Source organism: Oncorhynchus keta, chromosome 2 (assembly GCF_023373465.1).
Source record: "Oncorhynchus keta strain PuntledgeMale-10-30-2019 chromosome 2, Oket_V2, whole genome shotgun sequence".
NCBI lineage: Eukaryota > Metazoa > Chordata > Actinopteri > Salmoniformes > Salmonidae > Oncorhynchus > Oncorhynchus keta.
In genome coordinates, this window is record NC_068422.1 from 25321629 (window position 1) to 25349085 (window position 27457).

At 45.7% G+C, this 27457-nt stretch overlaps 1 protein-coding gene across 3 annotated transcripts; it reads left to right on the forward strand.

The window, feature by feature from the left end:
- Window positions 1-565: 565 nt before the first annotated feature.
- LOC118361095 (exportin-5-like) lies at window positions 566-26263 on the forward strand. 3 transcript variants are annotated; one of them, XM_052474277.1, is made up of 33 exons: window positions 568-830; window positions 3010-3131; window positions 3260-3332; window positions 3573-3710; window positions 4013-4195; window positions 4300-4326; window positions 4471-4656; window positions 4887-4963; window positions 5548-5592; window positions 5753-5849; window positions 9363-9446; window positions 9631-9756; window positions 10190-10280; window positions 10434-10562; window positions 10941-11056; window positions 14223-14378; window positions 14496-14537; window positions 14667-14756; window positions 14985-15184; window positions 15747-15843; window positions 15995-16176; window positions 18219-18319; window positions 18447-18543; window positions 18684-18819; window positions 19783-19881; window positions 20165-20211; window positions 20318-20415; window positions 21929-21988; window positions 22086-22186; window positions 22273-22380; window positions 24392-24529; window positions 24713-24880; window positions 25151-26263. In XM_052474277.1, the coding sequence occupies exons 1-33, from the start codon at window positions 726-728 to the stop codon at window positions 25301-25303; spliced, it is 3672 nt and encodes a 1223-aa protein (XP_052330237.1). In that variant the 5' UTR covers window positions 568-725; the 3' UTR covers window positions 25304-26263. The 3 variants fall into 3 exon arrangements, with proteins under 3 accessions (XP_052330245.1, XP_052330237.1, XP_052330244.1); XM_052474284.1 differs by having other exon boundaries at window positions 571-677; XM_052474285.1 differs by lacking the exons at window positions 24713-24880; window positions 25151-26263 and adding an exon at window positions 24581-24701 and having other exon boundaries at window positions 566-830.
- Window positions 26264-27457: the final 1194 nt, after the last annotated feature.

A 27457-nucleotide genomic window follows, 5' to 3' on the forward strand; every position in this document is an offset into this window, starting at 1 on the left:
AGTAGTGCAGAAGTTGTCATATGCAGAGGCATCAAAGAAAGTAGAGGAAGATGGGTCAAGGGGAGGGATCCTGAGAAGAGTGGTGTGAGTAGTGTATCTGTACCAGTACAGAGGGATAGGCCAACAAGTGATATGTGTTTCAGTAAGATTGGATTTTTAGCATTTATAGCAATGACTGTACTGCAGGGATGGAATGTAAGTCGCACAAATTTGAGGTTGTGATGGCAACTGCAGAGAGGTATTATTTATTATATATATTATTATATTATATATGATTTATTTAGGTGTGTGAGACTTGACATCAGAAGAGTTACAAGGTGTGTTAAGTGGTGGTGTCCCATCCTTTCAGGTTGTTGGCCTGAGGTGGGAGTAAATAGATTTAATTAGTTGAGTAGGGTGGTGTTATTTTTTATTATTTGATCATTATTTTTTTCTGAGTCTTGTGTTAGATGTTAGAGTATTTCTTGATTTATTCAAGCAAAGTATAAGGGAGTACTCCAGTCTAGTAGGGGGCGTTAATGCAACATTTATTGGATGCCAACCGCCGTTAAACCTGAAGAAGAAGTAGTTTTGCTACTTTCGAACACTGCCGATGCCTATGGTTACGCCTGTGTAGCTAGCTACATGCTAATTCTCAAAGCGCGCTCAGTTGACCTATTTTGCAGGTGTTTTACATGGTGCGTTACCGCTAGCTTTCATCTCATTTTTTGAAGACGCTACTCAATATGATGGGTGAACCGGTGGCTGATATGTGTGATCAGCTTGTTAAAGCTGTGAACGTGATGATGGACGCGGAATCTAGCCAAATATATCGCTTGGAGGCCCTAAAGGTATCTTGATGGCTAGATGCTAGCTTGCTAATGTTAGCTGGTAAGGTTGCCCAAAGGCCGGCAGATGGCTAACTAGCTCGCTTTCCTATTTGCGATGTGATGCGATTGCTTGACTGAAAATGTGCATAGATGCATAGCTATAACTTCACATTATAGTTAACATGTCCATTGCATGTGGCTCCCGAGTGGCGCAGCGTTCTAAGGCACTGCATCTCAGTGAAAGAGGCGTCACTACAGTCCCAGGTTCGAATCCAGGTTGTATCACATCCGGCCGTGATTGGGAGTCCCATAGGGCGGCGCACAATTGGCCCAGCGTCGTCCGGGTTTCGCCGGGGTAGGCCGGCAGCAGCGACTCAAATAAGAATTTGTTCTTAAATGACTTGACTTATGAAATTAAATCATCAATAGGCTAGATAGGTAACGTCAGATGGCGAGGATCATAACGTTACCGTTTCCAGCTACGGATTTCATTCATTGCACGTCGCTAGTTAGCTAGAGCCATTGCTGCTGACTGATGCCCTCAAACTGAATGAAAGATAAGCTAACGTTATGTCAACCATTTAGCCTAGTTATATTGATTGCGTTTAATCAACTGAGTTATGCATTGTTTCGAGATATTAATTAACTTCTCTCTGTAAAGCTCCATAAACTACATTGATAGCAGATATAGATGACAGATAGATGAGATATATATATCATTGCAAGTTCACAGTTTTCATGTTTTATTCATCCATTCAAATCAAATCAAATTTTATTTGTAACACATACACATGGTTAGCAGATATTAATAATGCCAGTGGAGCGAAATGCTTGTGCTTCTAGTTCCGACAATGCAGTAATAACCAACGAGTAATCTAACCTAACAATTCCACAACAGCTACCTTATACACACAAGTGTAAAGGGATGAAGAATATGTACATAAAAATGTGAATGAGTGATGGTACAGAACGGCATAGGCAAGATGCAGTAGATGGTATAGAGTACAGTATATACATATGAGATGATTACTGTAGGGTATGTAAACATTATATTAAGTGGCATTGTTTAAAGTGGCTAGTGATACATTTTTACATTTTCCATTATTAAAGTGGCTGAAGTTTAGTCAGTATGTTGGCAGCAGACACTCAATGTTAGTGTTGGCTGTTTAACAGTCTGATGGCCTTGAGATAGAAGCTGTTTTTCAGTCTCTCGGTCCCTGCGTTGATGCACCTGTACTGACCTCGCCTTCTGGATGATAGCGGGGTGAATAGGCAGTGGCTCGGGTGGATGTTGTCCTTGATAATCTTTATGGCTTTCCTGTGTCATCGGATGGTGTAGGTGTCCTGGAGGGCAGGTAGTTTGCCCCCGGTGATGTGTTGTGCAGACCTCACTACCCTCTGGAGAGCCTTACGGCTGTGGGCGGAGCAGTTGCCGTACCAGGCGGCGATACAGCCCGACAGGATGCTCTCGATTGTGCATCTGTAGAAGTTTGAGTGCTACCCTCTCCACTACTGTCCCGTCGATGTGGATAGGGGGGTGCTCCCTCTGCTGTTTCCTGAAGTCCACGATCATCTCCTTTCTTTTGTTGACGTTGATTGAGTGTGAGGTTATTTTCCTGACACCACACTCTGAGGGCCCCCACCTCCTCCCTGTAGGCCGTCTCGTCGTTGTTGGTAATCAAGCCTACCGTTACACAGTCGTGGGTGAACAGGGAGTACAGGAGAGGGCTCAGAATGCAACCTTGTGGAGCCCCAGTGTTGAGGATCAGCGGGGTGGAGATGTTGTTACCCACCCTCACCACCTGGGGGCGTCCCATAAGGAAGTCCAGTACCTAGTTGCACAGGGCGGGGTTGAGACCCAGGGTCTCGAGCTTGATGACGAGTTTGGAGGGTACTATGGTGTTAAATGCTGAGCTGTAGTCGGTGAACAGCATTCTCACATAGGTATTCCTCTTGTCCAGATGGGTTAGGGCAGTGTGGTTGCAATTGCGTCGTCTGTGATTGGGGCGGTAGGCAAATTGAAGTGGGTCTAGGGTGTCAGGTAGGGTGGAGGTGATATGGTCATTGACTCGTCTCTCAAAGCACTTCATGATGACGGAAGTGAGTGAGATTGTCCTACACGTAGCTGGCTAGGTATATACAGTAGCTAACTGATTGAGTGCATGTTATTAACTTGTCCATGTCGCTCTTTTATTTTTAGTTTTGTGAAGAATTCAAAGAGAAGTGTTCCTTCTGTGTCCCATGTGGGCTACAGTTGGCAGATAAAACTCAAACAGCAGTGGTGAGGCACTTTGGTCTACAGATACTGGAGCACGTCATCAAGTGAGTTATTGAGTATATTGTACAGTCTATAATTCACATGGTTATCCTCAATGATATCAAGACATCCCCCTACACATGTGCCAATGTGTTCCCCAAAACCTTTTTGTTTTTCTTCATGTTGAGAATAGGTTCAGATGGAACAACATGCCACAGCAAGAGAAAGTCCAGCTGAAGAACTGTGCTATGGGGCTATTGTCAACTGTGAGTCTGTTTGGGTGATAAACACCCTGTTAGTGTCTTCATTTTTCTATTCCTCTAGAAAAGAGTATGTGGCAGATAAGATGACGGGTGGAATTACTGGTTGTCTGTCGACCCAATTACAAATATACTTTCAAAAATTCTAACAAATTCCACATTGTTGTGCGATCAGTTAAGTGTACATTAATGAATATGCTGACTCTAGTCTGTTCCATGACTCTGGCACACTGCCTCCCTCTGCAGGGCACATATCCTATCCTGGAGGAGGAGAGCCACATCAAGGACGTTCTCTCGCGGATCATAGTGGAGATGATCAAGAGAGAATGGCCTCAGCACTGGCCTGACATGCTGAAGGAGATGGAGGCACTCACCAGTGTAGGGGTGAGTCGGCACGTTCCCGTTCAGTGTTTCCCCTGGGGTTTTATGCTGGTGCGGTGCCAAGGTACCCAGAGCAACTTTCAGGGCTGAAAATATCACAGCATTCAATTGGAGAGAAAGAAAACTGGGGGTGGGGCGGCTTATTGAAAATGGAAGGGAGCAAGGATTTGGTTTGTAATCTATCCACCAGCGTAGGGTTGAGTCGGCACGTTCCAGTTCAGTGTTTCCCCTAGGTTTTTATGCTGGTGCGGTGCCATGGCCCCTGGAGCAACTTTCAGGGCTGAAAACATCAGTGTCCCCCCCAGGAGGCTCAGACAGAGCTGGTGATGTTGATCCTGCTGCGGCTGGCGGAGGATGTGATCACCTTCCGGACCTTGCCCACCCAGCGCCGCCGGGACATCCAGCAGACTCTCACCCAGAACATGGAGAGTATCTTTAGCTTCCTGCTCGCCATCCTGCAACTCCACGTCGACGAGTACCGCAAACTGGTAAACAGACAATGGTTATAACTGTCTTGTTAAAAAATAATAATAATATGCGGAAGTGTTTTTGACATCTTTTTATTGATATTGTCTTTTTGTACCTCTTCCAGAAAAGAATACCTGGCCAAGAATTGCAGGTAGGAAAGTGTTTTTGATGTACAATATCCACATTTAGATGTTATATTCACATTTAGACACCCAGCTAGAGACTTTTCTGTTTTGTGCATGTTATCCCCTCCCTCCTCTCATCTTCCCCCCTCTTCTTCTCTCCCCCTGGTCAGGCCAAGGCCCACTGTCGGGTAGGCGTGGCCACTCTAAACACCCTGGCAGGCTACATAGACTGGGTTGCCCTGGCAAACATCACCAATGACAACTGTCGCCTGCTGGAAATGCTGTGTCTGTTGCTCAGTGAGACAGAGCTGCAGCTGGAGGCTGCAGAGTGCCTGCTCATCGCCATTAGCCGCAAGGTTAATACAAACCACACAGTACCAGACACTCCCCTTTCTGCAGTCAGGCCTTGTAGGACATGACACGCCCCTTTCTGTTCGGACACACCCCTTTCTGCAAACTACTCTGTAGGACCGGACCAGATATTTTTTCAAGACATTGGAATGAATAATGCAATTACTGTATTATTAGTCAGGTACATCACAGGGCAGAGAACTGTTATGTTAACATGCTTGGTGTGTCTCCGTAGGGGAAGCTGGAGGACAGGAAACCACTCATGGTGCTGTTTGATGACGTTGCCATGCACTACATCCTCTCTGCTGCACAGTGAGTACATTCCCCTCATCACCCACAAGGCCTGGGTTTACACAGCCCTCTCTGCTGCACAGTGAGTACATTCCCCTCATCACCCACAAGGCCTGGGTTTACACAGCCCTCTCTGCTGCACAGTGAGTACATTCCCTCATCACCCACAAGGCCTGGGTTTACACAGCACTCTCTGCTGCACAGTGAGTACATTCACCTCATCACCCACTAGGCCTGGGTTTACACAGCCCTCTCTGCTGCACAGTGAGTACATTCCCCTCATCACCCACAAGGCCTGGGTTTACACAGCACTCTCTGCTGCACAGTGAGTACATTCCCCTCATCACCCACAAGGCCTGGGTTTACACAGCCCTCTCTGCTGCACAGTGAGTACATTCCCCTCATCACCCACAAGGCCTGGGTTTACACAGCCCTCTCTGCTGCACAGTGAGTACATTCCCCTCATCACCCACAAGGCCTGGGTTTACACAGCCCTCTCTGCTGCACAGTGAGTACATTCACCTCATCACCCACAAGGCCTGGGTTTACACAGCAGCATTACTAGCTCATTCTGGCTTCTAATTCTCATTGGTTTGTGGCTACAGGTCTGCAGATGGAGCAGCAATATGCAACAAATCCTCTCCAACACAGTGAGTAGCCTACACATTTTGGTATTCAGCGTCAACGTTCTTGTCCAGCTTTGTTATTTAGCATTTGAGTTCATGGGGCTTGGTACTTTTTCTTTCAGTGAAGTGTGCTGCGATGCTTAAAAATGCACTTTAAGTAAAGTTGGATTTGATTTCCCCCCAGGCCAGTGGGGGCGGGGGTGGTGGAGAGACACTACACCTTCCTGAAGAGGCTATGTCAGGTCCTGTGTGCCCTGGGCAGCCAACTCTGCTCATTAGTGGTGAGTCTGGCTCAGGGTTTCCATTAGGAAAATGTGATGCCGGACAACTTGACCGGGAAGATATACATTTTCCTGCCATTTGAGAAATTTAGCCCGTATGTATTGGGTGCATAATGCATTAGGGCGTCCAGCCACAGTGCTCAGAATGACACATTTAGATGATTTTAATTCATCTTAACAGAACATGCAACTCATGTAATGAAGCAGTCAATGAAACACATTTTCAAACACTTACCAAAATGCAATTCTTAGGAAAACACCATTCTAAACAGAGCACCTGTTAGCGGTTCCATATGTGACAGAGATGAAAATCTCTGTTAGAAACTTAGAAAGAGGGGGATCTAAAGAGGCAATAACAAGAATGGGTTGCTAATATGACTAGGATTGTTGATATGAAGCATGACTTAGCCACAGAGGAATCAAGCTTCTTAATTTTTTTTTGCTGTGGATTGTTTCAAATCACAAGATGATAGGCCTATGCTTATTTGGAAAGGTCGCAGTTTGGGCAGCGCGCGTGGGGCTATAGTTCTGGCTGATTGAGTTGTGGCTGTCAGTGAAAAGCATCTAAAATATGTGTAAAGATAATGTGTCTTGAGTATAATTTAAACTGTTGAGACAAGAAGGGGAGGGGTGTGTGGCGAAGTCTCTCCAGAATGGCTCAGCTATCTCCTGCCAATACTTGCATATTCATTGTGTGAATTGTTTGCCCTTAGATTTAAATTTATTTTTATCAATTCCCCATCACATACAGTGCCTTGCAAAAGTATTCGGCCCCCTTGAACTTTGCGACCTTTTGCCACATTTCAGGCTTCAAACATAAAGATATAAAACTGTATATTTTTGTGAAGAATCAACAACAAGTGGGACACAATCATGAAGTGGAACGACATTTATTGGATATTTCAAACTATTTTTTTAACAAATCAAAAACTGAAATTGGGCGTGCAAAATTATTCAGCCCCCTTAAGTTAATACTTTGTAGCGCCACCTTTTGCTGTGATTACAGCTGTAAGTCGCTTGGGGTATGTCTATCAGTTTTGCACATCGAGAGACTGACATTTTTTCCCATTCCTCCTTGCAAAACAGCTCGAGCTCAGTGAGGTTGGATGGAGAGCATTTGAACAGCAGTTTTCAGTTCTTTCCACAGATTCTCGATTGGATTCAGGTCTGGACTTTGACTTGGCAATTCTAACACCTGGATATGTTTATTTTTGAGCCATTTTGCTTTGTTTTGGATCATTGTCTTGTTGGAAGACAAATCTCTGTCCCAGTCTCAAGTCTTTTGCGGACTCCATCAGGTTTTCTTCCAGAATGGTCCTGTATTTGGCTCCATCCATCTCCCCATAAATTTTAACCATCTTCCCTGTCCCTGCTGAAGAAAAGCAGGCCCAAACCATGATGCTGCCACCACCATGTTTGACAGTGGGGATGGTGTGTTCAGGGTGTTGCTTTTACGCCAAACATAACGTTTTGCATTGTTGCCAAAAAGTTCAATTTTGGTTTCATCTGACCAGAGCACCTTCTTCCACATGTTTAGTGTGTCTCCCAGGTGGCTTGTGACAAACTTTAAACGACACTTTTTATGGATATCTTTAAGAAATGGCTTTCTTCTTGCCACTCTTCCATAAAGGCCAGATTTGTGTAATATACGACTGATTGTTGTCCTATGGACAGTCTCCCACCTCAGCTGTAGATCTCTGCAGTTCATCCAGAGTGATCATGGGTCTCTTGGCTGCATCTCTGATCAGTCTTCTCCTTGTATGAGCTGAAAGTTTAGAAGGACGGCCAGTTCTTGGTAGATTTGCAGTGGTCTGATACTCCTTCCATTTCAATATTATCGCTTGCACAGTGCTCCTTGGGATGCTTAAAGCTTGGGAAATCTTTTTGTATCCAAATCCGGCTTTAAACTTCTTCACAACAGTATCTCGGACCTGCCTGGTGTGTTCCTTGTTCTTCATGATGCTCTCTGTGCGTTTAACGGACCTCTGAGACTATCACAGTGCAGGTGCATTTATACGGAGACTTGATTACACACAGGTGGATTGTATTTATCATCATTAGTCATTTAGGTCAACATTGGATCATTCAGAGATCCTCACTGAACTTCTGGAGAGAGTTTGCTGCACTGAAAGTAAAGGGGCTGAATAATGTTGCACGACCAATTTTTCAGTTTTTGATTTGTTAAAAAAGTATGAAATATCCAATAAATGTCGTTCCACTTCATGATTGTGTCCCACTTGTTCTTTATTCTTCACAAAAAAATACAGTTGTATATCTTTATATTTGAAGCCTGAAATGTGGCAAAAGGTCGCAAAGTTCAAGGGGGCCGAATACTTTCGTAAGGCACTGTATGTCACCAGTAGGAAATGTGATGTTAATCCCGTCATTTTTTACATTTCTGTTAATTCATGTGTTAATTACAGTCATTTACCGTTCTCATTCTCGTGGAAACGTTGCTTTCAGAGTTCACAACCTGCTACACTTGTGAGAGACAAGTTTTGGTTTATTTCATAACCATTTATGAGATTTGTACATTTTATTCATTGTCTTTTGTTTGAAGTTCTCCACGTGAGCAATGAGCATGTGTTTGGTTTCTCTGTCCTGTTAACTTTGAGGTTTCATAAGAAAGTTATTTGTTTCTAGCCATTTTGAGCCTGTAATTCCTCTCTATTTAATGAAGCTGCCAGTTGAGGACTTGTGAGGCATCTGTTTCTCAAACTAGATACTCTAATGTACTTGTCCTCTTGCTCAGTTGTGCACCGGGGCCCCCCACTCTTCTTTCTATTCTGGTTAGAGACCGTTTTTGCTGTTCTGCGAAGGGAGTAGTCAACAGTGTTGTACAAGATCTTCAGTTTATTGGCAAGTTCTCACATGGACTAGCCTTCATTTCTCAGATCAAGAATAGACTGACGAGTTTCAGAAGAAAGTTCTTTGTTTCTGGCCATTTTGAGTCTGTAATCCAACCAACAAATGCTGATGCTCCAGATACTCAACTCGTCTAAAGAAGGCCAGTTTTATTGCTTCTTTAAACAGAACAGCAGTTTTCATCTGTGCTAACATAATTTTAAAAGGGCTTTCTAATGAACAATTAGCCCTTTTAAAATGATAAGCTTGGATTAGCTAACACAACGTGCAATTGGAACACAGGAGTGATGGTTGCTGATAATGGGCCTCTGTACACCTATGTAGATATTCCATAAAGAATCAGCTTTTTCCAGCTACAATAGTCATTTACAACATTAACAAATTCTACAGTGTATTTCTGATCAATTTGGTGTTATTTTAATGGACAAGAAATGTGCTTTTCTTTCAAAAACAAGGACATTTCTAGGTGACCCAAAATGTTTGAATGGTCGTTTACATTGACTGTTATTTCCATCACTGAATAAAAAACATTATTTTGTCATTTTGGCCAGCAAGTTTTCTGCTTTTCGTTTGTTTTAGCAGCCAAAAGCTGTACAAAAAAAAGTGCACGTGGGTGTCTTGATTGTGTCGTTTGTGCTTCTAATGCAGGGTTCAGATGTGGAGGTAGAGGTACCAGCAAACCTTAGCAAGTACACAGAAGCGTTCCTGGCCTTCACCACACACCCAAGCCAGGCGAGTTACCTACTGTTAAAATAAAGTACTAGCCAGGTAGCTAACACTACTGTTTCTCCATATCCCACTTTGTCAGATCTGGTCCTCGAGCACTGAACATTGAGACATAGTATTCTTACATTTTTTTGATCTGTTCTGATAAACTACCCTACTCTGAACTAAAGTATTTGTCTTTTCCCACCAGTTCCTTAGGTCTTCCACCCAGATCACATGGGGAACTTTGTTCAGACATGAGATACTCTCCAAGGATCCTGTCATCATCCAGATGACCATCAAGTACTTTAGAGCCACCATGACCAACCTAGTCAAGGTGAGACAGGCTACAATGTACATGCATCCAAGACTTTGTGCAGTTGCACATTAAAGCATCAAAATGTTCATTAGAAAAAGTGAACATGTAAACGACTCACAAATTGATCTACACACGAAGGCACAAATTATACATCTAAAATATAACTACACGGAAATCCAAAATACGTGTAACAACTACACGGAAATCCAAAATACGTGTAACAACTACACGGAAATCCAAAATACGTGTAACAACTACACGGAAATCCAAAATACGTGTAACAACTACACGGAAATCCAAAATACGTGTAACAACTACACGGAAATCCAAAATACGTGTAACAACTACACGGAAAGGTTTAGCTCTTCCACTATGTATACTTTGTCTCTACATGCAAGGATCTTTTAATTGTATGAATTGCTGTTCTATATTGTTGTGTTCCTCCTGCTAGACTGGTTTCCCTTCCAGCAACGACAGTCCCAGCTGTGAGTACTCCCGTCATGACTTCGACAGTGATGAAGACTTCAACTCCTTCTTCAACTGTAAGCAATGTGACTCCTATTGTGTTTGAATACGTTAGACTTAAACAATATTAATATAGTACATTTTTCTTGCCATTGAAATAATATTTTGTCCAGTTCGTTCCTACGGCTCACGACCCTGATGCTTGTGTCCGTGTTTCCGATGTCTTCCAGCGTTCCGAGCGCAGCAGGGGGAGGTGGTCCGGAATGCGTGTCGTATTGTCCCCTTGGAGGCCTTCCAGATTGCAGCAGAGTGGCTGCAGTATCAGATCAGTGCGCCCATCGATATCGGAACCACTGTGTGTACGTGCTGCTTCTCGACTGTGACTCATAGTGGCGATCTGGGGAGGGGGGATCTCTCGTGTGGGGGGTCACTGATGGTGAATATGTGAGGAGTCCATTTGATTGCTCAAATCAAGAGTTTCTCATATGAGTTTGAGGAGGTTTTTAAAAAGGAAATGCTTCTTTATTTGTATGAGTTCTCACGATTAACAAAAAATACATTAATTCTCGTAATCACTCTGAAATGGCGCCAAGTGACAGGAAATGATGGGTCGAGAGATACAGTTGATGCATGTTAACTAATCAGCCTGATTAACTATACTCTCTCTTTTCCCCTTTTTACTCCTCCTGACTCGTTCTCTCTTTTCGGTCTTTCTGTCTTCCTCCTTTTCTTTCCAGTTAAGACGGCTGAGGGGCTGTGTTCTATCCTGTCTCCGTCAGTGGTCCAGTGGGATGCTATGACCTTCTTTACAGAGAGTGTTGTGGGAAAGATCTTTAAGAACGTGGAGGATGAGGTACAAGCTGCCAAATGAGAATAGCTACCCACAGCAGAGAGATGGAGAGAGCAAAAATATTATTTTACAGAGGAGGGTAAGAGGGGTAGAGAGCGCAAAGTGTAAACGCTACCAGGGGGGTGCCCTAGATAGCAACAAAATGTGTAGGGATTTTTGAAACGCATAACTATTGATTCATATTTTTTCAAACTAGTGTTGGTGTAACTTTATATGAAGAGTCCGTAATAAGTTATTTATAAGGTAGTCACAAACTGATCACCATTTTATTAATTACTACTACATTTGTAAATGTTAGTAAGGTAGTCATTCAGAACAACAAAATGGATATATACTGAACATAAATCGAGGGATTGGCTGAACAGATCGTTGGTTCTGCCTTTGTCTCCCTCGACAACGTGCCTGACCACAGACTCCGCTCCATATCCTTCTGTCCCATTTAGCTGCCAATCACATACAGTGGGGCAAAAAAGTATTTAGTCAGCCACCAATTGTGCAAGTTCTCCCACTTAAAAAGATGAGAGGCCTGTAATTTTCATCATAGGTACACTTCAACTATGACTGACAAAATGAGGGAAGAAAATCACATTGTAGGATTTTTAATGAATTTATTTGCAAATTATGGTGGAAAATAAGTATTTGGTCACCTACAAACAAGCAAGATTTCTGGCTCTCACAGACCTGTAACTTCTTCTTTAAGAGGCTCCTCTGTCCTCGTTACCTGTATTAATGGCACCTGTTTGAACTTGTTATCAGTATAAAAGACACCTGTCCACAACCTCAAACAGTCACACTCCAAACTCTACTATGGCCAAGTCCAAAGAGCTGTCAAAGGACACCAGAAACAAAATTGTAGACCTGCACCAGACTGGGAAGACTGAATCTGCAATAGGGAAGCAACTTGGTTTGAAGAAATCAACTGTGGGAGCAATTATTAGGAAATGGAAGACATACAAGACCACTGGTAATCTCCCTCGATCTGGTGCTCCACGCAGGATCTCATCCCGTGGGGTCAAAATGATCACAAGAACGGTAAAGCAAAAATCCCAGAACCACACGGTGGGACCTAGTGAATGACCTGCAGAGAGCTGGGACCAATGTAACAAAGCCTACCATCAGTAACACACTACGCTGCCAGGGACTCAAATCCTGCAGTGCCAGATGTGTCCCCCTGCTTAAGCCAGTACATGTCCAGGCCCGGCTGAAGTTTGCTAGAGAGCATTTGGATGATCCAGAAGAAGATTGGGAGAATGTCATATGGTCAAAATATAACTTTTTCGTAAAAACAACTCGTCGTGTTTGGAGGACAAAGAATGCTGAGTTGCATCCAAAGAACACCATACCTACTGTGAAGCATGGGGGTGGAAACATCATGCTTTGGGGCTGTTTTTCTGCAAAGGGACCAGGACGACTGATCCATGTATCGTTAGATTTTGAGTGAAAACCTCCTTCCATCAGCAAGGGCATTGAAGATGAAACGTGGCTGGGTCTTTCAGCATGACAATGATCCCAAACACACCGCCCGGGCAAAAAAGGAGTGGCTTCATAAGAAGCATTTCAAGGTCCTGGAGTGGCCTCTCCAGTCTCCAGATTCCCAACCCCATAGAAAATCTTTGGAGGGAGTTGAAAGTCTGTGTTGCCCAGCAACAGCCCCAAAACATCACTGCTCTAGAGGAGATCTGCATGGAGGAATGGGCCAAAATACCAGCAACAGTGTGTGAAAACCTTGTGAAGACTTACAGAAAACGTTGACCTCTGTCATTGCCAACAAAGGGTATATAACAAAGTATTGAGAAACTTTTGTTATTGACCAAATACTTATTTTCCACCATTATTTGCAAATAAATTCATTAACAATCCTACAATGTGATTTTCTGTTTCCTACAATGTGATTTTAATTTTGTCTGTCATAGTTGAAGTGTACCTATGATGAAAATTACAGGCCTCTCTCTTTTTAAGTGGGAGAACTTGCACAATTGGTGGCTGACTAAATACTTTTTTGCCCCACTGTATGAACGCAACATGCAACAATTTCAACGATTTTACAGTTCATATGAGTAAATCAGTTCATTGAAATTAATTCAATAGGACCTAATCTATGGATTTCACGTGACTGGGCAGGGGCGCAGCCATTGGTGGGCCTGCAAGGGCATAGGCCCACCCACTTGGGAGCTAGGCCCACCCACTTGGGAACTAGTTCCACCTACTTGGGATCTAGGCCCACCCACTGGGGAGCCATACCCAGCCAATCAGAATGAGTTTCTCCCTACAAAAGGGCTTTGTTACAGACTGAAATACTCCTCAGTTTCATCAGCTGTCTGGGTGGCTGGTCTCAGATGATCCCGCAGGTGAAGAAGCTGGATGTGGAGGTCCTGGGCTGGCATTGTTACACGTGGTTGTGAGGCCGGTTGGACGTACTGTCAAATTCTCTAAAACAACGTATCGGCAGCGTATAGTCGAGAAATTAACATTACATTCTCTGGCAACAGTTTTAGTGGACATTCCTGCAGTCAGCATGCCAATTGCATGCTCCCTCAAAAGTTGAGACATCTGTGGCATTGACTGCACTTTTTTTGAGTGGCCTTTTATTGTCCCCAGCACAAGTTCCACCTGTGTAATGATCATGCAGTTTAATCAGCTTGTTGATATGCCACACCTGTCAGGTGGATGGATTATCTTGGCAAAGGAGAAATGCTCACCAACAGGGATGTAAACAAATTTGTGCACAAAATTTGATAGCAATAAGCTTTTTGTGCGTATGGAGAAATTCTGGGATATTTTATTTCAGCTCATGAAATACTTTACATGTTGCATTTATATTTGTGTATGTATTTTTAAAATGTCCTTAAATATTCTGTGTTGTGGGCTTATTCTTTTGCTAGGTGCTGCTGGAATGTTTACCAATGGCAGTGACTAATTACACTGGTCACAGAAAACATTTTAGAAAGCATAAATAGTGCTCACTTTAGGGGCTGCAAAAGTACTTTACTGATGATTTGTAGATGGTTTATAAATGTGGGAGTAATGATTAATAAATGGTGAACACACACTATAAATGGTTTATTACAGACCCTTAAAATAGTGGTTCCCGAGTGTTATGAATGTAATGACAAGAAATTGACGATGTAGAAGAAACTCTGAGTCTAGTGTCCCTTTGCCCCTGCTGTAGAAGTTGCCGGTAGACCAGGGCATTGAGCTGCTACAGGCTGTGTTGAACTACAACACCCAAGACCCTCTCATCCTGTCCTGTGTCCTCACCAACGTCTCTGTCCTCTTCCCCTTCGTCACACACCGAACTCACTTCCTGCCTCAGGTCCTCTACAAGGTGAACACCCACCTGCGCTCAAAAGCATGCACACCGATCTCCAATCTCTCTCTCCTGACCTTTTGTGGATTGTGTCCACCTTTTTAAACTTGAACTTGTTCTTCTTGTCCTTTCCAGCTATTTGCCTCCATCACATTCGAGGTGGTAGAGGAGAGTAAGGTGAGCCGTCTTAAATATTCTTAGGAGGGACGACAGATGTGTTCGTTGGGATTGTGTAGAAGCAATAGGAATCCGAGGCTAAGTAGTATTCCATCCAATCATCAGTCTGACCTGGCATGTCATTTTCAGGCACCACGGACGCGTGCGGTGAAGAACATCAGAAGACACGCCTGCTCCTCCATCATCAAGATGTCTCGAGACTACCCACAATTCATTCTTGTATGTGTCTGCGGTCAAGTTCATCCTACTCCTAGAGAAGGCTCATCCATCGCTGTGCAGTAGAATGGAACAGCTGCTTTAAGTAGATACTGATGAAACCGTTGGCTATGACTCTTAGAACCAGTGTACAAATCTATTGCATCTTACAAGTGTATGTGTATCTGTGGGGGAGGGATGTTTGGGTGTGTCTGTTTTTCATGTAACATCTCACTCTCTGTCTCCATTCAGCCGTGTTTTGACATGATGTATAACCACGTGAAGAAGCTGTTCTCCAGCGAGGCTCTGTTGAACATACTGGAGAAGTGTGCTCTTATGGAGGCCCTGGTCCTCATCAGTAACCAGTTCAAAGACTACAAAAAGCAGAAACACTTCCTGGAGGAGCTCATGGTCACTGTGGTCGCTCGCTGGACCTCCGACGAGATGAGGCGGTATGTACACACACACACACACACGTACGCTGTCTACACTGAACTGCTTACACACACGTACGCTGTCTACACTGAACTGCTTACACACACACACGTACGCTGTCTACACTGAACTGCTTCGCTGTCTACACTGAACTGCTTACACACACACACACGTCTACACTGAACTGCTTACACACACACACGTACGCTGTCTACACTGAACTGCTTACACACACACACGTACGCTGTCTACACTGAACTACTTACACACACACACGTACGCTGTCTACACTGAACTGCTTACACACACACACGTACGCTGTCTACACTGAACTGCTTACACACACACACGTACGCTGTCTACACTGAACTGCTTACACACACACACGTACGCTGTCTACACTGAACTGCTTACACACACACACGTACGCTGTCTACACTGAACTGCTTACACGCACACATGCGTCCTCACACAACATGCGTCCGCACACAACATGCTTACACACACGCTACACACACTAAACTATACACCCACTTGCACTGTATTATACACTGGTTGTTCTCTCTTTGTGTGCATCAGTGTGCTGTGGGATCCTGCTCTGTTCCTGGACTTCGTTGGTGCTGATCAGCTGGTGGCTGAAGGCACAGAACACACAACGGGCATCAACAGGTCAAGGGTAGGTGTGTGTGTGTGTGTGTGTGTGCGTTCATGGCTAAGTGCTAAAACTTTTTATGTGATGTCAGGCTTGCCAATTCAACCAGTTCTGCCAAAACGTCAACTGTATTGAAACATTTGTTATTCACTGTTTGTCTCACCCTGCCCACCAGTTGAGTTTCTGTGTGTACACCATCCTGGGGGTGGTGAAGAGGGCCCGCTGGCCGGCTGACCTGGAGGAGGCCAAGGCAGGGGGCTTCGTAGTGGGCTACACCCCTAATGGAGCCCCCATCTACAGAAACCCCTGCAGCGCCCAGGTCCTGGCACTGCTGCCCAACCTGCTCGCCCTCATCAGGTAAGGGGGTGGGGGTGCAGTAGAGAAACATTGTGGGTTTTTGATTAAGATGGTGATGAGGATGATAATAGTATTTGTGATAATGGTGCTGTTTGTGATTGTGGTGATAGTGTTTGTGATAATGGTGGTGATGATGATCATATTTGTGATAATGGTGCTGTTTGTGATTGTGGTGATAGTGTTTGTGATAATGGTGGTGATGATGATCGTGTTTGTGATAATGATGGTGTTTGATTGTGGTGATAATTTTTGATAATGATGGTGATGGTCGTGATAGTGTTTGATGATAGTGATTGTGATGGTGATGATAGTGTTTGATGGTGATGATAGTGTTTGTGATGGTGATGATAGTGTTTGTGATGGTGATGATAGTGTTTGTGATGGTGATGATAGTGTTTGTGATGGTGGTGATAGTGTTTGTGATGGTGGTGATAGTGTTTGATGGTGGTGATAGTGTTTGTGATGGTGGTGGTGATGATAGTGTTTGTGATGGTGATGATAGTGTTTGATTGTGATGGTGATGATAGTGTTTGGTGGTGGTGGTGATAGTGTTTGTGATGATAGTGTTTGTGATGATAGTGTTTGTGATGATAGTGTTTGTGATGGTGGTATTTGTGATGGTGGTGATAGTGTTTGTGGTGGTGGTATTTGTGATGGTGGTGATAGTGTTTGTGATGGTGGTATTTGTGATGGTGCTGGTGGTGGTGGTGATAGTGTTTGTGGTGATGGTGGTGATAGTGTTTGTGGTGATGGTGGTGATAGTGTTTGTGATGATGGTGGTGATAGTGTTTGATGATGATGGTGGTGATAGTGTTTGTGGTGGTGATAGTGTTTGTGATGATGGTGGTGATGGTGTTTGTGATGATGGTGGTGATAGTATTTGTGATGGTGTTTGTGATGGTGGTGTTTGTGATGGTGGTGGTGATAGTGTTTTATGGTGGTGTTTGTGATGATGGTGGTGGTGATAGTGTTTGTTATGGTGGTGGTAATAGTGTTTGTTATGGTGGTGGTAATAGTGTTTGTTATGATGGTGGTAATAGTGAGTTTTATTATGATGGTGGTAATAGTGAGTTTTATTATGATGGTGGTAATGGCGGGTGTTTGTTTGTTATGATGGTGGTAATGGTGAGTGTTTGTTTGTTATGATGATGGTGGTAATGGTGGGTGTTTGTTTGTTATGATGGTGAGTGTTTGTTTCTTATGATGATGGTAATGGTGAGAGTGTTTGTTTGTTATGGTTGTGGTAGTGGTGAGAGTGTTTGTTTGTTATGATGATGGTGGTAATGGTGGGTGTTTGTTTGTTATGATGGTGGTAATGGTGAGAGTGTTTGTTTGTTATGATGGTGGTAGTGGTGAGAGTGTTTGTTTGTTATGATGGTGGTGGGTGTTTGTTTGTTATGATGATGGTGGTAATGGTGGGTGTTTGTTTGTTATGATGGTGGTAGTGGTGAGAGTGTTTGTTTTTTATGATCGTGAGTTTGTTTGTTATGATGATGGTGGTAATGGATAGTGTTTGTTTGTTTTATGATGGTGAGTGTTTGTTTGTTGTGGTAATGGTGAGTGTTTGTTTATGGTAATGGTGAGTTTGTTTTTTATGATGGTGAGTGTTTGTTTGTTATGATGGTGGTAGTGGTGAGAGTTTGTTTTTTATGATCGTGAGTTTGTTTGTTATGATGATGGTAATGGTGAGAGTGTTTGTTTGTTATGATGGTGGTAGTGGTGAGAGTGTTTGTTTGTTATGATGGTGGTAGTGGTGAGAGTGTTTGTTTGTTATGATGGTGGTAGTGGTGAGAGTGTTTGTTTGTTATGATGGTGGTAGTGGTGAGAGTGTTTGTTTGTTATGATGGTGGTAATGGTGAGAGTGTTTGTTTGTTATGATGGTGGTAGTGGTGAGAGTTGTTTGTTATGATGGTGGTAGTGGTGAGAGTGTTTGTTTGTTATGATGGTGGTAGTGGTGAGAGTGTTTGTTTGTTATGATGGTGGTAATGGTGAGTGTTTGTGATGAACATAATGATAAAGAGGATGATGTTGTTTCTCTGTAGAACCCACAACAGTCTCTTCCTGCCGGAGAACATGTGTTGTCTGAGTGAGACGTTCTCCAAGGCCTACGACATGATAGAGGTGGAGAAGAACATGGTTCTAGGTGAGAGGAACCCCACTGATTCAATGGTTATGCCTGGTTTAGAAACCCTATATCAAAGGTTGGTAACCGTGGCTATAATTTCCCCTTTGAAGGATAATAAACATGAATATTGTGTCCTGACCTGTAGGCCTGCCTCAGCCAGCCCTGGACATCTATGACCCTCCAGTGTATAAGACTCATCTAGAGCGCATGCAGGGATTCTTCTGTACTCTCTACGACAACTGGTGACTTCCTCACTTTGGATAGTCTTCTGCTTCCTCTATCTCCACATACACACACGCACACACAGACACAACCACCAGTCTCGCTCTCTTGCTCATTTCCCCCTCTTCCTCTCGCTTGCGCACCCCCATTCTCTCTCTAGTTACCATATCCTGGGGAAGGCAGGCCTATCATTGCAGCAAGACTTCTACACTATTGAGGGATTGGCTGAACAGATTGTTGGTTCTGTCTTTGTCTCCCTCGACAACGTGCCTGACCACAGACTCCGCACCATGCTCCATATCCTTCTGTCCCATTAGCTGCCAATCACATGTGAATGCAACGTGCAACAATTTCAACGATTTTACTGAGTTACAGTTCATATAAGGAAATCAGTCAATTGATATTAATTCATTAGGCCCTAATTTATGGATTTCACATGACTGGGCAGGGGTGCAGCCATGGGTGGGCCTGGGAGGGCATGGCCCCACCAACTTGGGAGTCAGGCCCACACACTGGGGAGCCAGGCCCAGCCAATCAGAATGAGTTTTTCCCCACAAAGGGCTTTATTACAGACAGAAATACTCCTCAGTTTCATCAGCTGTCCGGGTGGCTGGTCTCAGATGATTCCGCAGGTGAAGAAGCTGGATGTGGAGGTCCTGGGCTGGCGTGGTTACACGTGGTCTGTGGTTGAGGCCTTTTGGAAATAGTGCCAAATTCTCTAAAACGACATGGTAGAGAAATTAACATTAAATTCTCTGGCAACAGCTCTGGTGGACAGTCCTGCAAGTCAGCATGCCAATTGCGCACTCCCTCTAAACTTGAGACATCAGTGGTGTTGTGTGACAAAACTGCACATTTTAAAGTGGACTATTATTGTCCCCAGCACAAGATGCACCTGTGTAAAGATCCTGCTGTTTAATCAGCTTCTTGACATGTCACACCTGTCAGGTGGATGGATTATTTTGAGAAAGGAGAAATGCTCACTAACAGGGATGTAAACATTTGTGCACAACATTTGAGAGAAATAAGCTTTTTGTACGTATGGAACATTTCCGGGATCTTTCATTTCAGAGCATTGAACATGGGACCAACACTTTGCATGTTGCGTTTATATTTTTTGTTTAGTGTATATATTAATTTTGTTCAGACAAAAAGGGATTATAATGTCATTGTTAGTGATCAAATACATTGATAATAGCATTGACTTTACATGTACAGTATCCATTCAGTCCAACTGTGTTCCTTAATGTGTGTGTGAACGGGTGTTCCTGAAGCAGCTGGTGGTGTCATGTCCTCAGGAGTGCTACAACAGTCTGCTCTGCCCCCTGCTGGGGCCTCTGTTCGCCTACATGCTACAGGTCTGAACTCTCAAGCTTTTCCCCCTTGTGCCTGTGAAGCAATATACAAAAAAGGAGAGTTTCTTTGCATGTAAAAAAACAATAAATAAATGAATAAAAAACCCACACAAAACAAAGTACTCACAACAAAAAAGGTTAACTGTGGTGCAACTACCAAACTAACAGAAATCAGAGGCTGATCAAACACTCCAAGCTTATTGTCATGCGCACGAGTAATCAGTCACTATTAATAAGAAATGGGACAACCTATCATGTGACGTGTTGACTCTGTTTATTTATACAGAGACTCAATCTCAGGTGGCAGATCATCAACCAGAGGAGTACTGTCAGGTAAGATATGTCCATCTGTGGGTCCTTATGAAGGCATGTGGTCTCTGTCAACATACCACTAGCACAAGAAAACCTCCGCATTGAAAATCTCTTTCTCCGTGTGTAGTGGGGAGGAGGAGGAGGACGAGTCGTGTGAGGAGAATCAGGAGATGCTGGAGGAGCAGCTAGTTCGGCTGCTCACGAGAGAGGTTCTGGACCTGCTCAGTAAGTCCACACTTTTGGGAGAAAGGTCAGATTATTGGGATGCAGGGAGCGATTAACTAGCACTTTCAATCAGAGACCTTCAAGGGTCCAAATAAATAACTCCATTCAGAACATTAAGTAGCAGCATACCGGTTGGCTGTTGGTCGTTGTAGCCTGTCCTTCTCCTTGAACTTTTAATTCCATCTTCCATTGATTAGATGTCTCCTAACTTTTGCCCCACACACAGCGGCTCTGACTGTTAGCCTATTGCAACTTTGATGACTTGTGATTGGCCAACAACAAGCTACACACACCACGCTCGTGAAAAGCAAGAGCAGCAGCATAAATGATCAAATTTCTCTCTTTCAGCATTCTAATCTGTACGTGTCCTTGCAGTCAAAGTCAGTTAAAATTAGACTTGACAATCCGATCAGACCCGTGTGTAACGGCGTTCGTCTGTAGAAAGAGAGTCGGACCAAAATGCGGCGTGGTGGTTACTCATGTTCTTTAATGAAAATGAACGATACATGAAATAACTAAATATGCAGAACAACAAACGAAACGCGAAAACCTATACAGCCTATCTTGTGACAACAAACACAGAGACAGGAACAATCACCCACGAAACACTCACAGAATATGGCTGCCGAAATATGGCTCCCAATCGGAGACAACGATAATCACCTGACTCTGATTGAGAACCACCTCAGGCAGCGATAGACTACGTAGACACCCCACAAACCCCCAAGACAAAAAACACACCACAATAACCATGTCACACCCTGGCCTGACCAAATAAATAAAGAAAACACAAAATACTAAGACCAAGGCGTGACACCGTGACATTATTTAGAATTGTTGATCCAGACCCTCTTGGGTATTCTGCTACAGGCGGATCCGTGAAGACTTTCAGTTCAGATTCTCCACTGAGCATGTATCTATGTATTTATTTGTTGTCCAGGAGAAGGATTCATCTAAGTCTGAGAAACTGGACCTATGAATTTAGCTCTGCTGCGTATCCATATTTGATAGATTTGGGGTATATCAAAATAAGTCAAATGTATTTATAAAGCCCTTCGTACATCAGCTGATATCTCAGTGCTGTACAGAAACCCAGCCGAAAACCCCAAACAGCAAGCAATGCAGGTGTAGAAGCACGTTGGCTAGGAAAAACTCCCTAGAAAGGCCAAAACCTAGGAAGAAACCTAGAGAGGAACCAGGCTATGAGTGGTGGCCAGTCCTCTTCTGGCTGTGCCGGGTGGAGATTATAACAACATGGCCAAGATGTTCAAATGTTCATAAATGACCAGCATGGTCAAATAATAGGTCTGGGACAGGTAGCACGTCCGGTGGACAGGTAGCACGTCCGGTGGACAGGTAGCACGTCCGGTGGACAGGTAGCACGTCCGTTGAACAGGTCAGGGTTCCATAGCCTCAGGCAGAACAGTTGAAACTGGAGCAGCAGCTCCAGTTGGGGTTTATGGAGTTTATTTCAGTCTAGTCATGTGTCCTAACATTGATCCTTTCCCATCAGCTCACGCCTGCATAATGAAAAAGGTGTCTGCGCCAGCAGGAAACAAGGAAGATGTGGATGGTAAGTTCACTTGTTTTCGAGGGAAGAAAAGTATTACTCAGGTCCACCCCCTTCTCACTCTTCCCCTTCCTTTTTATGTCCTATCCTGTGTGTGTAGAGGAGGAGATGATGTCCACTGAGTCCCAGGCAGTCGCTGTCTCCCCTGCCCAGCCAACAGGCGAACTGACGGAGCTGGGGAAGTGTTTTCTCAAACACGAGGTCAGCACAACACACACACACACACACACACACACCGGAGCATCTACCCATGGCAGTGTGATGGGACTATTTCTCTCCCTCTGCAGGACATCTATATGACCTTGTTGACCATCTCATTCACCTCTCTGTCCTGGAAGGACACCAGTAACTGTCACCGCAGCGCCTCCATCGTGTGCTGGACCCTGCTACGACAGGTAGGCTACACACAGGACAGACTGACAGCAACTTTCCATCCTGAGCACTCCCTATCCATTTAGCTTCCTTTTCCTCTCGCTCCCTCCTTACTCAGTGTCTGTCTGACCGTGTTTGTGCTTCACTACTGTGATTTGAAGATTCCTCCCTCCCTCCACTCTGCTGTCTCTCCCTCTCTCTCGTCACTGTGCCTGTCTCTCCTCCTCTCTTCACTGTGCCTGTCTCTCCTCCTCTCTTCACTGTGCCTGTCTCTCCTCTCTTCACTGTGCCTGTCTCTCCCCCTCTCTCCTCCTCTCTTGTCACTGTGCCTGTCTCTCCCTCTCACTTCACTGTGCCTGTCACTCCCTCTCACTTCACTGTGCCTGTCACTCCTCCTCACTTCACTGTGCCTGTCTCTCCCTCTCACTTCACTGTGCCTGTCTCTCCCTCTCACTTCACTGTGCCTGTCTCTCCCTCTCTCTTCACTGTGCCTGTCTCTCCTCCTCTCTTCACTGTGCCTGTCTCTCCTCCTCTCTTCACTGTGCCTGTCTCTCCTCCTCTCTCCACTGTGCCTGTCTCTCCCCCTCTCTCCTCCTCTCTTCACTGTGCCTCTCCCCCTCTCCTCCTCTCTTCACTGTGCCTGTCTCTCCTCCTCTCTCTTTGCTGTGTCTCTCTCCCCCTCTCTCCTCCTCTCTTCACTGTGCCTCTCCCCCTCTCTTCACTGTGCCTCTCCCCCTCTCTCTTCGCTGTGTCTCTCTCCCCCTCTCCTCCTCTCTTCACTGTGCGTGTCTCTCCCCCTCTCTTCACTGTGCCTGTCTCTCCCCCTCTCTCCTCCTCTCTTCACTGTGCCTCTCCCCCTCTCTCTCGTCGCTGTGCCTGTCTCTCCCCTCTATCCCCCTCTCTTCACTGTGCCTGTCTCTCCTCCTCTCTCTTCGCTGTGTCTCTCTCCCCCTCTCCTCCTCTCTTCACTGTGCCTCTCTCCCTCTCTCTTCACTGTGCCTGTCTCTCCTCCTCTCTTCACTGTGCCTGTCTCTCATCCTCTCTTCACTGTGCCTGTCTCTCCCCTTCTCACTTCACTGTGCCTGTCTCTCCCCTTCTCACTTCACTGTGCCTGTCTCTCCCCCTCTCACTTCACTGTGCCTGTCTCTCCCCTCTCACTTCACTGTGCCTGTCTCTCCCCCTCTCACTTCACTGTGCCTGTCTCTCCCCCTCTCACTTCACTGTGCCTGTCTCTCCCCCTCTCACTTCACTGTGCCTGTCTCTCCCCCTCTCACTTCACTGTGCCTGTCTCTCACTTCACTGTGCCTGTCTCTCACTTCACTGTGCCTGTCTCTCACTTCACTGTGCCTGTCTCTCCCCCTCTCACTTCACTGTGCCTGTCTCTCCCCCTCTCACTTCACTGTGCCTGTCTCTCACTTCACTGTGCCTGTCTCTCACTTCACTGTGCCTGTCTCTCACTTCACTGTGCCTGTCTCTCACTTCACTGTGCCTGTCTCTCACTTCACTGTGCCTGTCTCTCACTTCACTGTGCCTGTCTCTCACTTCACTGTGCCTGTCTCTCACTTCACTGTGCCTGTCTCTCACTTCACTGTGCCTGTCTCTCACTTCACTGTGCCTGTCTCTCACGTCACTGTGCCTGTCTCTCACTTCACTGTGCCTGTCTCTCACTTCACTGTGCCTGTCTCTCTCTTCACTGTGCGCGTCTCTCCCCCTGCTCTCTTCACTGTGCGCGTCTCTCCCCCTGCTCTCTTCACTGTGCGCGTCTCTCCCCCTGCTCTCTTCACTGTGCGCGTCTCTCCCCCTGCTCTCTTCACTGTGCGCGTCTCTCCCCCTGCTCTCTTCACTGTGCGCGTCTCTCCCCCTGCTCTCTTCACTGTGCGCGTCTCTCCCCCTGCTCTCTTCACTGTGCGCGTCTCTCCCCCTGCTCTCTTCACTGTGCGCGTCTCTCCCCCTGCTCTCTTCACTGTGCGCGTCTCTCCCCCTGCTCTCTTCACTGTGCGCGTCTCTCCCCCTCTCTGACTCTGTTGTGTTCAGGTTGTAGGTGGGAACCTTTTGCCAGAGGCGGTCACATGGTTCTATACCAGTGTTCTGAAGGGACTGCAGATGCATGGGCAGCATGAGATCTGCAACTCAGCCCTCACACAACTGGCCCTGCTTATGTACGAGAACCTGGTGAGAGTCACATTCTCTCCCTCCTAACTCTTCCTCGCCTCCCTGGGTCAGCGGCCGCGGTACATGGAGCTGAGGGCTGTGATGACTCAGATCCCCAACATCACTCACTCTTCTGTCTCCTGTCCTGCTCCTCCCTTCCTCGACAACTAAACCTTTCCTCACTTCCCTCCCTCCCTGGGACAGCGGCCGCGGTACATGGAGCTAAGAGACGTGATGACTCAGATCCCCGACATCAATCTGGAGGCTCTAGACCAGTACGACCAGCGGTTGCTGGAGCCCAGCTCCGCTCAGAGGTTGGGAGAGAAGAAGAGGAAAGACCAGTTCAAGAAGCTCATTGCTGGCGCTGTGGGGGTAATAACACCACCTGCCACCAGGGGGGGGGCTCTATTTAGTTTTTTCTGTAAAATGACCTGCAGCAAAGACCTAGAATTATTTCATTGAAAATAATCTGAAATGTGTCCACTGTGACTTTTGAAATGGATTTGAATTAAAGGATGTAAGTTGCACTGTATTGGCGAGTGCTGTCAGTATTTTAATAAGTTTAATTGAATACGCTCCTATGTAAGACCACCATTCAATCCAAACCGATTCTAAATTGTTCTTGATCTCTCCTACCCACAGAAAGCTCTGGCCCAGCAGTTCAAAAAGGAGGTACATATCCGAAATCTTCCGTCTCTTTTTAAGAAGCCGAAGCCTGAGAAAAGGGACATTCTGGAGACCAGTGAGAGTGGAGCACTAGCAGCACTCTTCTCCCCAGTGCTGGATGACATCTAGGAGCACTAGCAGCACTCTTCTCCCCAGTGCTGGATGACATCTAGGAGCACTAGCAGCACTCTTCTCCCCAGTGCTGGATGACATCTAGGAGCACTAGCAGCACTCTTCTCCCCAGTGCTGGATGACATCTAGGAGCACTAGCAGCACTCTTCTCCCCAGTGCTGGATGACATCTAGGAGCACTAGCAGCACTCTTCTCCCCAGTGTTGGATGACATCGAGGAGCACTAGCAGCACTCTTCTCCCCAGTGTTGGATGACATCTAGGAGCACTAGCAGCACTCTTCTCCCCAGTGCTGGATGACATCTAGGAGCACTAGCAGCACTCTTCTCCCCAGTTCTGGATGACATCTAGGAGCACTAGCAGCACTCTTCTCCCCAGTGTTGGATGACATCGAGGAGCACTAGCAGCACTCTTCTCCCCAGTGTTGGATGACATCGAGGAGCACTAGCAGCACTCTTCTCCCCAGTGTTGGATGACATCTAGGAGCACTAGCAGCACTCTTCTCCCCAGTGCTGGATGACATCGAGGAGCACTAGCAGCACTCTTCTCCCCAGTGTTGGATGACATCGAGGAGCACTAGCAGCACTCTTCTCCCCAGTGTTGGATGACATCGAGGAGCACTAGCAGCACTCTTCTCCCCAGTGCTGGATGACATCGAGGAGCACTAGCAGCACTCTTCTCCCCAGTGCTGGATGACATCGAGGAGCACTAGCAGCACTCTTCTCCCCAGTGTTGGATGACATCTAGGAGCACTAGCAGCACTCTTCTCCCCAGTGCTGGATGACATCGAGGAGCACTAGCAGCACTCTTCTCCCCAGTGTTGGATGACATCGAGGAGCACTAGCAGCACTCTTCTCCCCAGTGTTGGATGACATCTAGGAGCACTAGCAGCACTCTTCTCCCCAGTGCTGGATGACATCTAGGAGCACTAGCAGCACTCTTCTCCCCAGTGTTGGATGACTGGAGCACTAGCAGCACTCTTCTCCCCAGTGTTGGATGACATCGAGGAGCACTAGCAGCACTCTTCTCCCCAGTGTTGGATGACATGAGCACTAGCAGCACTCTTCTCCCCAGTGCTGGATGACATCTAGGAGCACTAGCAGCACTCTTCTCCCCAGTGCTGGATGACATCTAGGAGCACTAGCAGCACTCTTCTCCCCAGTGCTGGATGACATCTAGGAGCACTAGCAGCACTCTTCTCCCCAGTGCTGGATGACATCTAGGAGCACTAGCAGCACTCTTCTCCCCAGTGCTGGATGACATCGAGGAGCACTAGCAGCACTCTTCTCCCCAGTGCTGGATGACATCGAGGAGCACTAGCAGCACTCTTCTCCCCAGTGCTGGATGACATCGAGGAGCACTAGCAGCACTCTTCTCCCCAGTGCTGGATGACATCGAGGAGCACTAGCAGCACTCTTCTCCCCAGTGCTGGATGACATCGAGGAGCACTAGCAGCACTCTTCTCCCCAGTGCTGGATGACATCTAGGAGCACTAGCAGCACTCTTCTCCCCAGTGTTGGATGACATCTAGGAGCACTAGCAGCACTCTTCTCCCCAGTGCTGGATGACATCTAGGAGCACTAGCAGCACTCTTCTCCCCAGTGTTGGATGACATCTAGGAGCACTAGCAGCACTCTTCTCCCCAGTGCTGGATGACATCTAGGAGCACAGAGGCCCTCAGTCTGGCCTAACACGCACACACACTCCAATCAGCTGTTACAGGACTTCGACTAACACACAAACATGCATACACTTTCTATCCTCCCGGGGACTTTTACTCCTGAAGGATTGGCACAACAATTGTTTGACATTTCTACCCTATCGATCGACAGTCGGATGAATGGACTCTACAATTTGTGGCAGCCTCCCCATTTAGGACAAAGGTAATCAGAATATTCTGTCATGGACTGAATCCTGCTAACTGCTTGATAATATTTATCCAAATAATGTGAGTGTCTGTCTGCCTTGATCAGAAATATAGAACAGTATGATGATGGTGATTGTCCTTCAACAGGACATGGCTTTTGCCATAAACCCTGCAGGTTGTAAATGTAACAAAGAATTGCGTTTATACAGCACATTTCCTCACTAGCACAACACATTTAGCTTTAATTGTGTTTTAGTAGATCCGCAAACATGGACCATCCACCTGG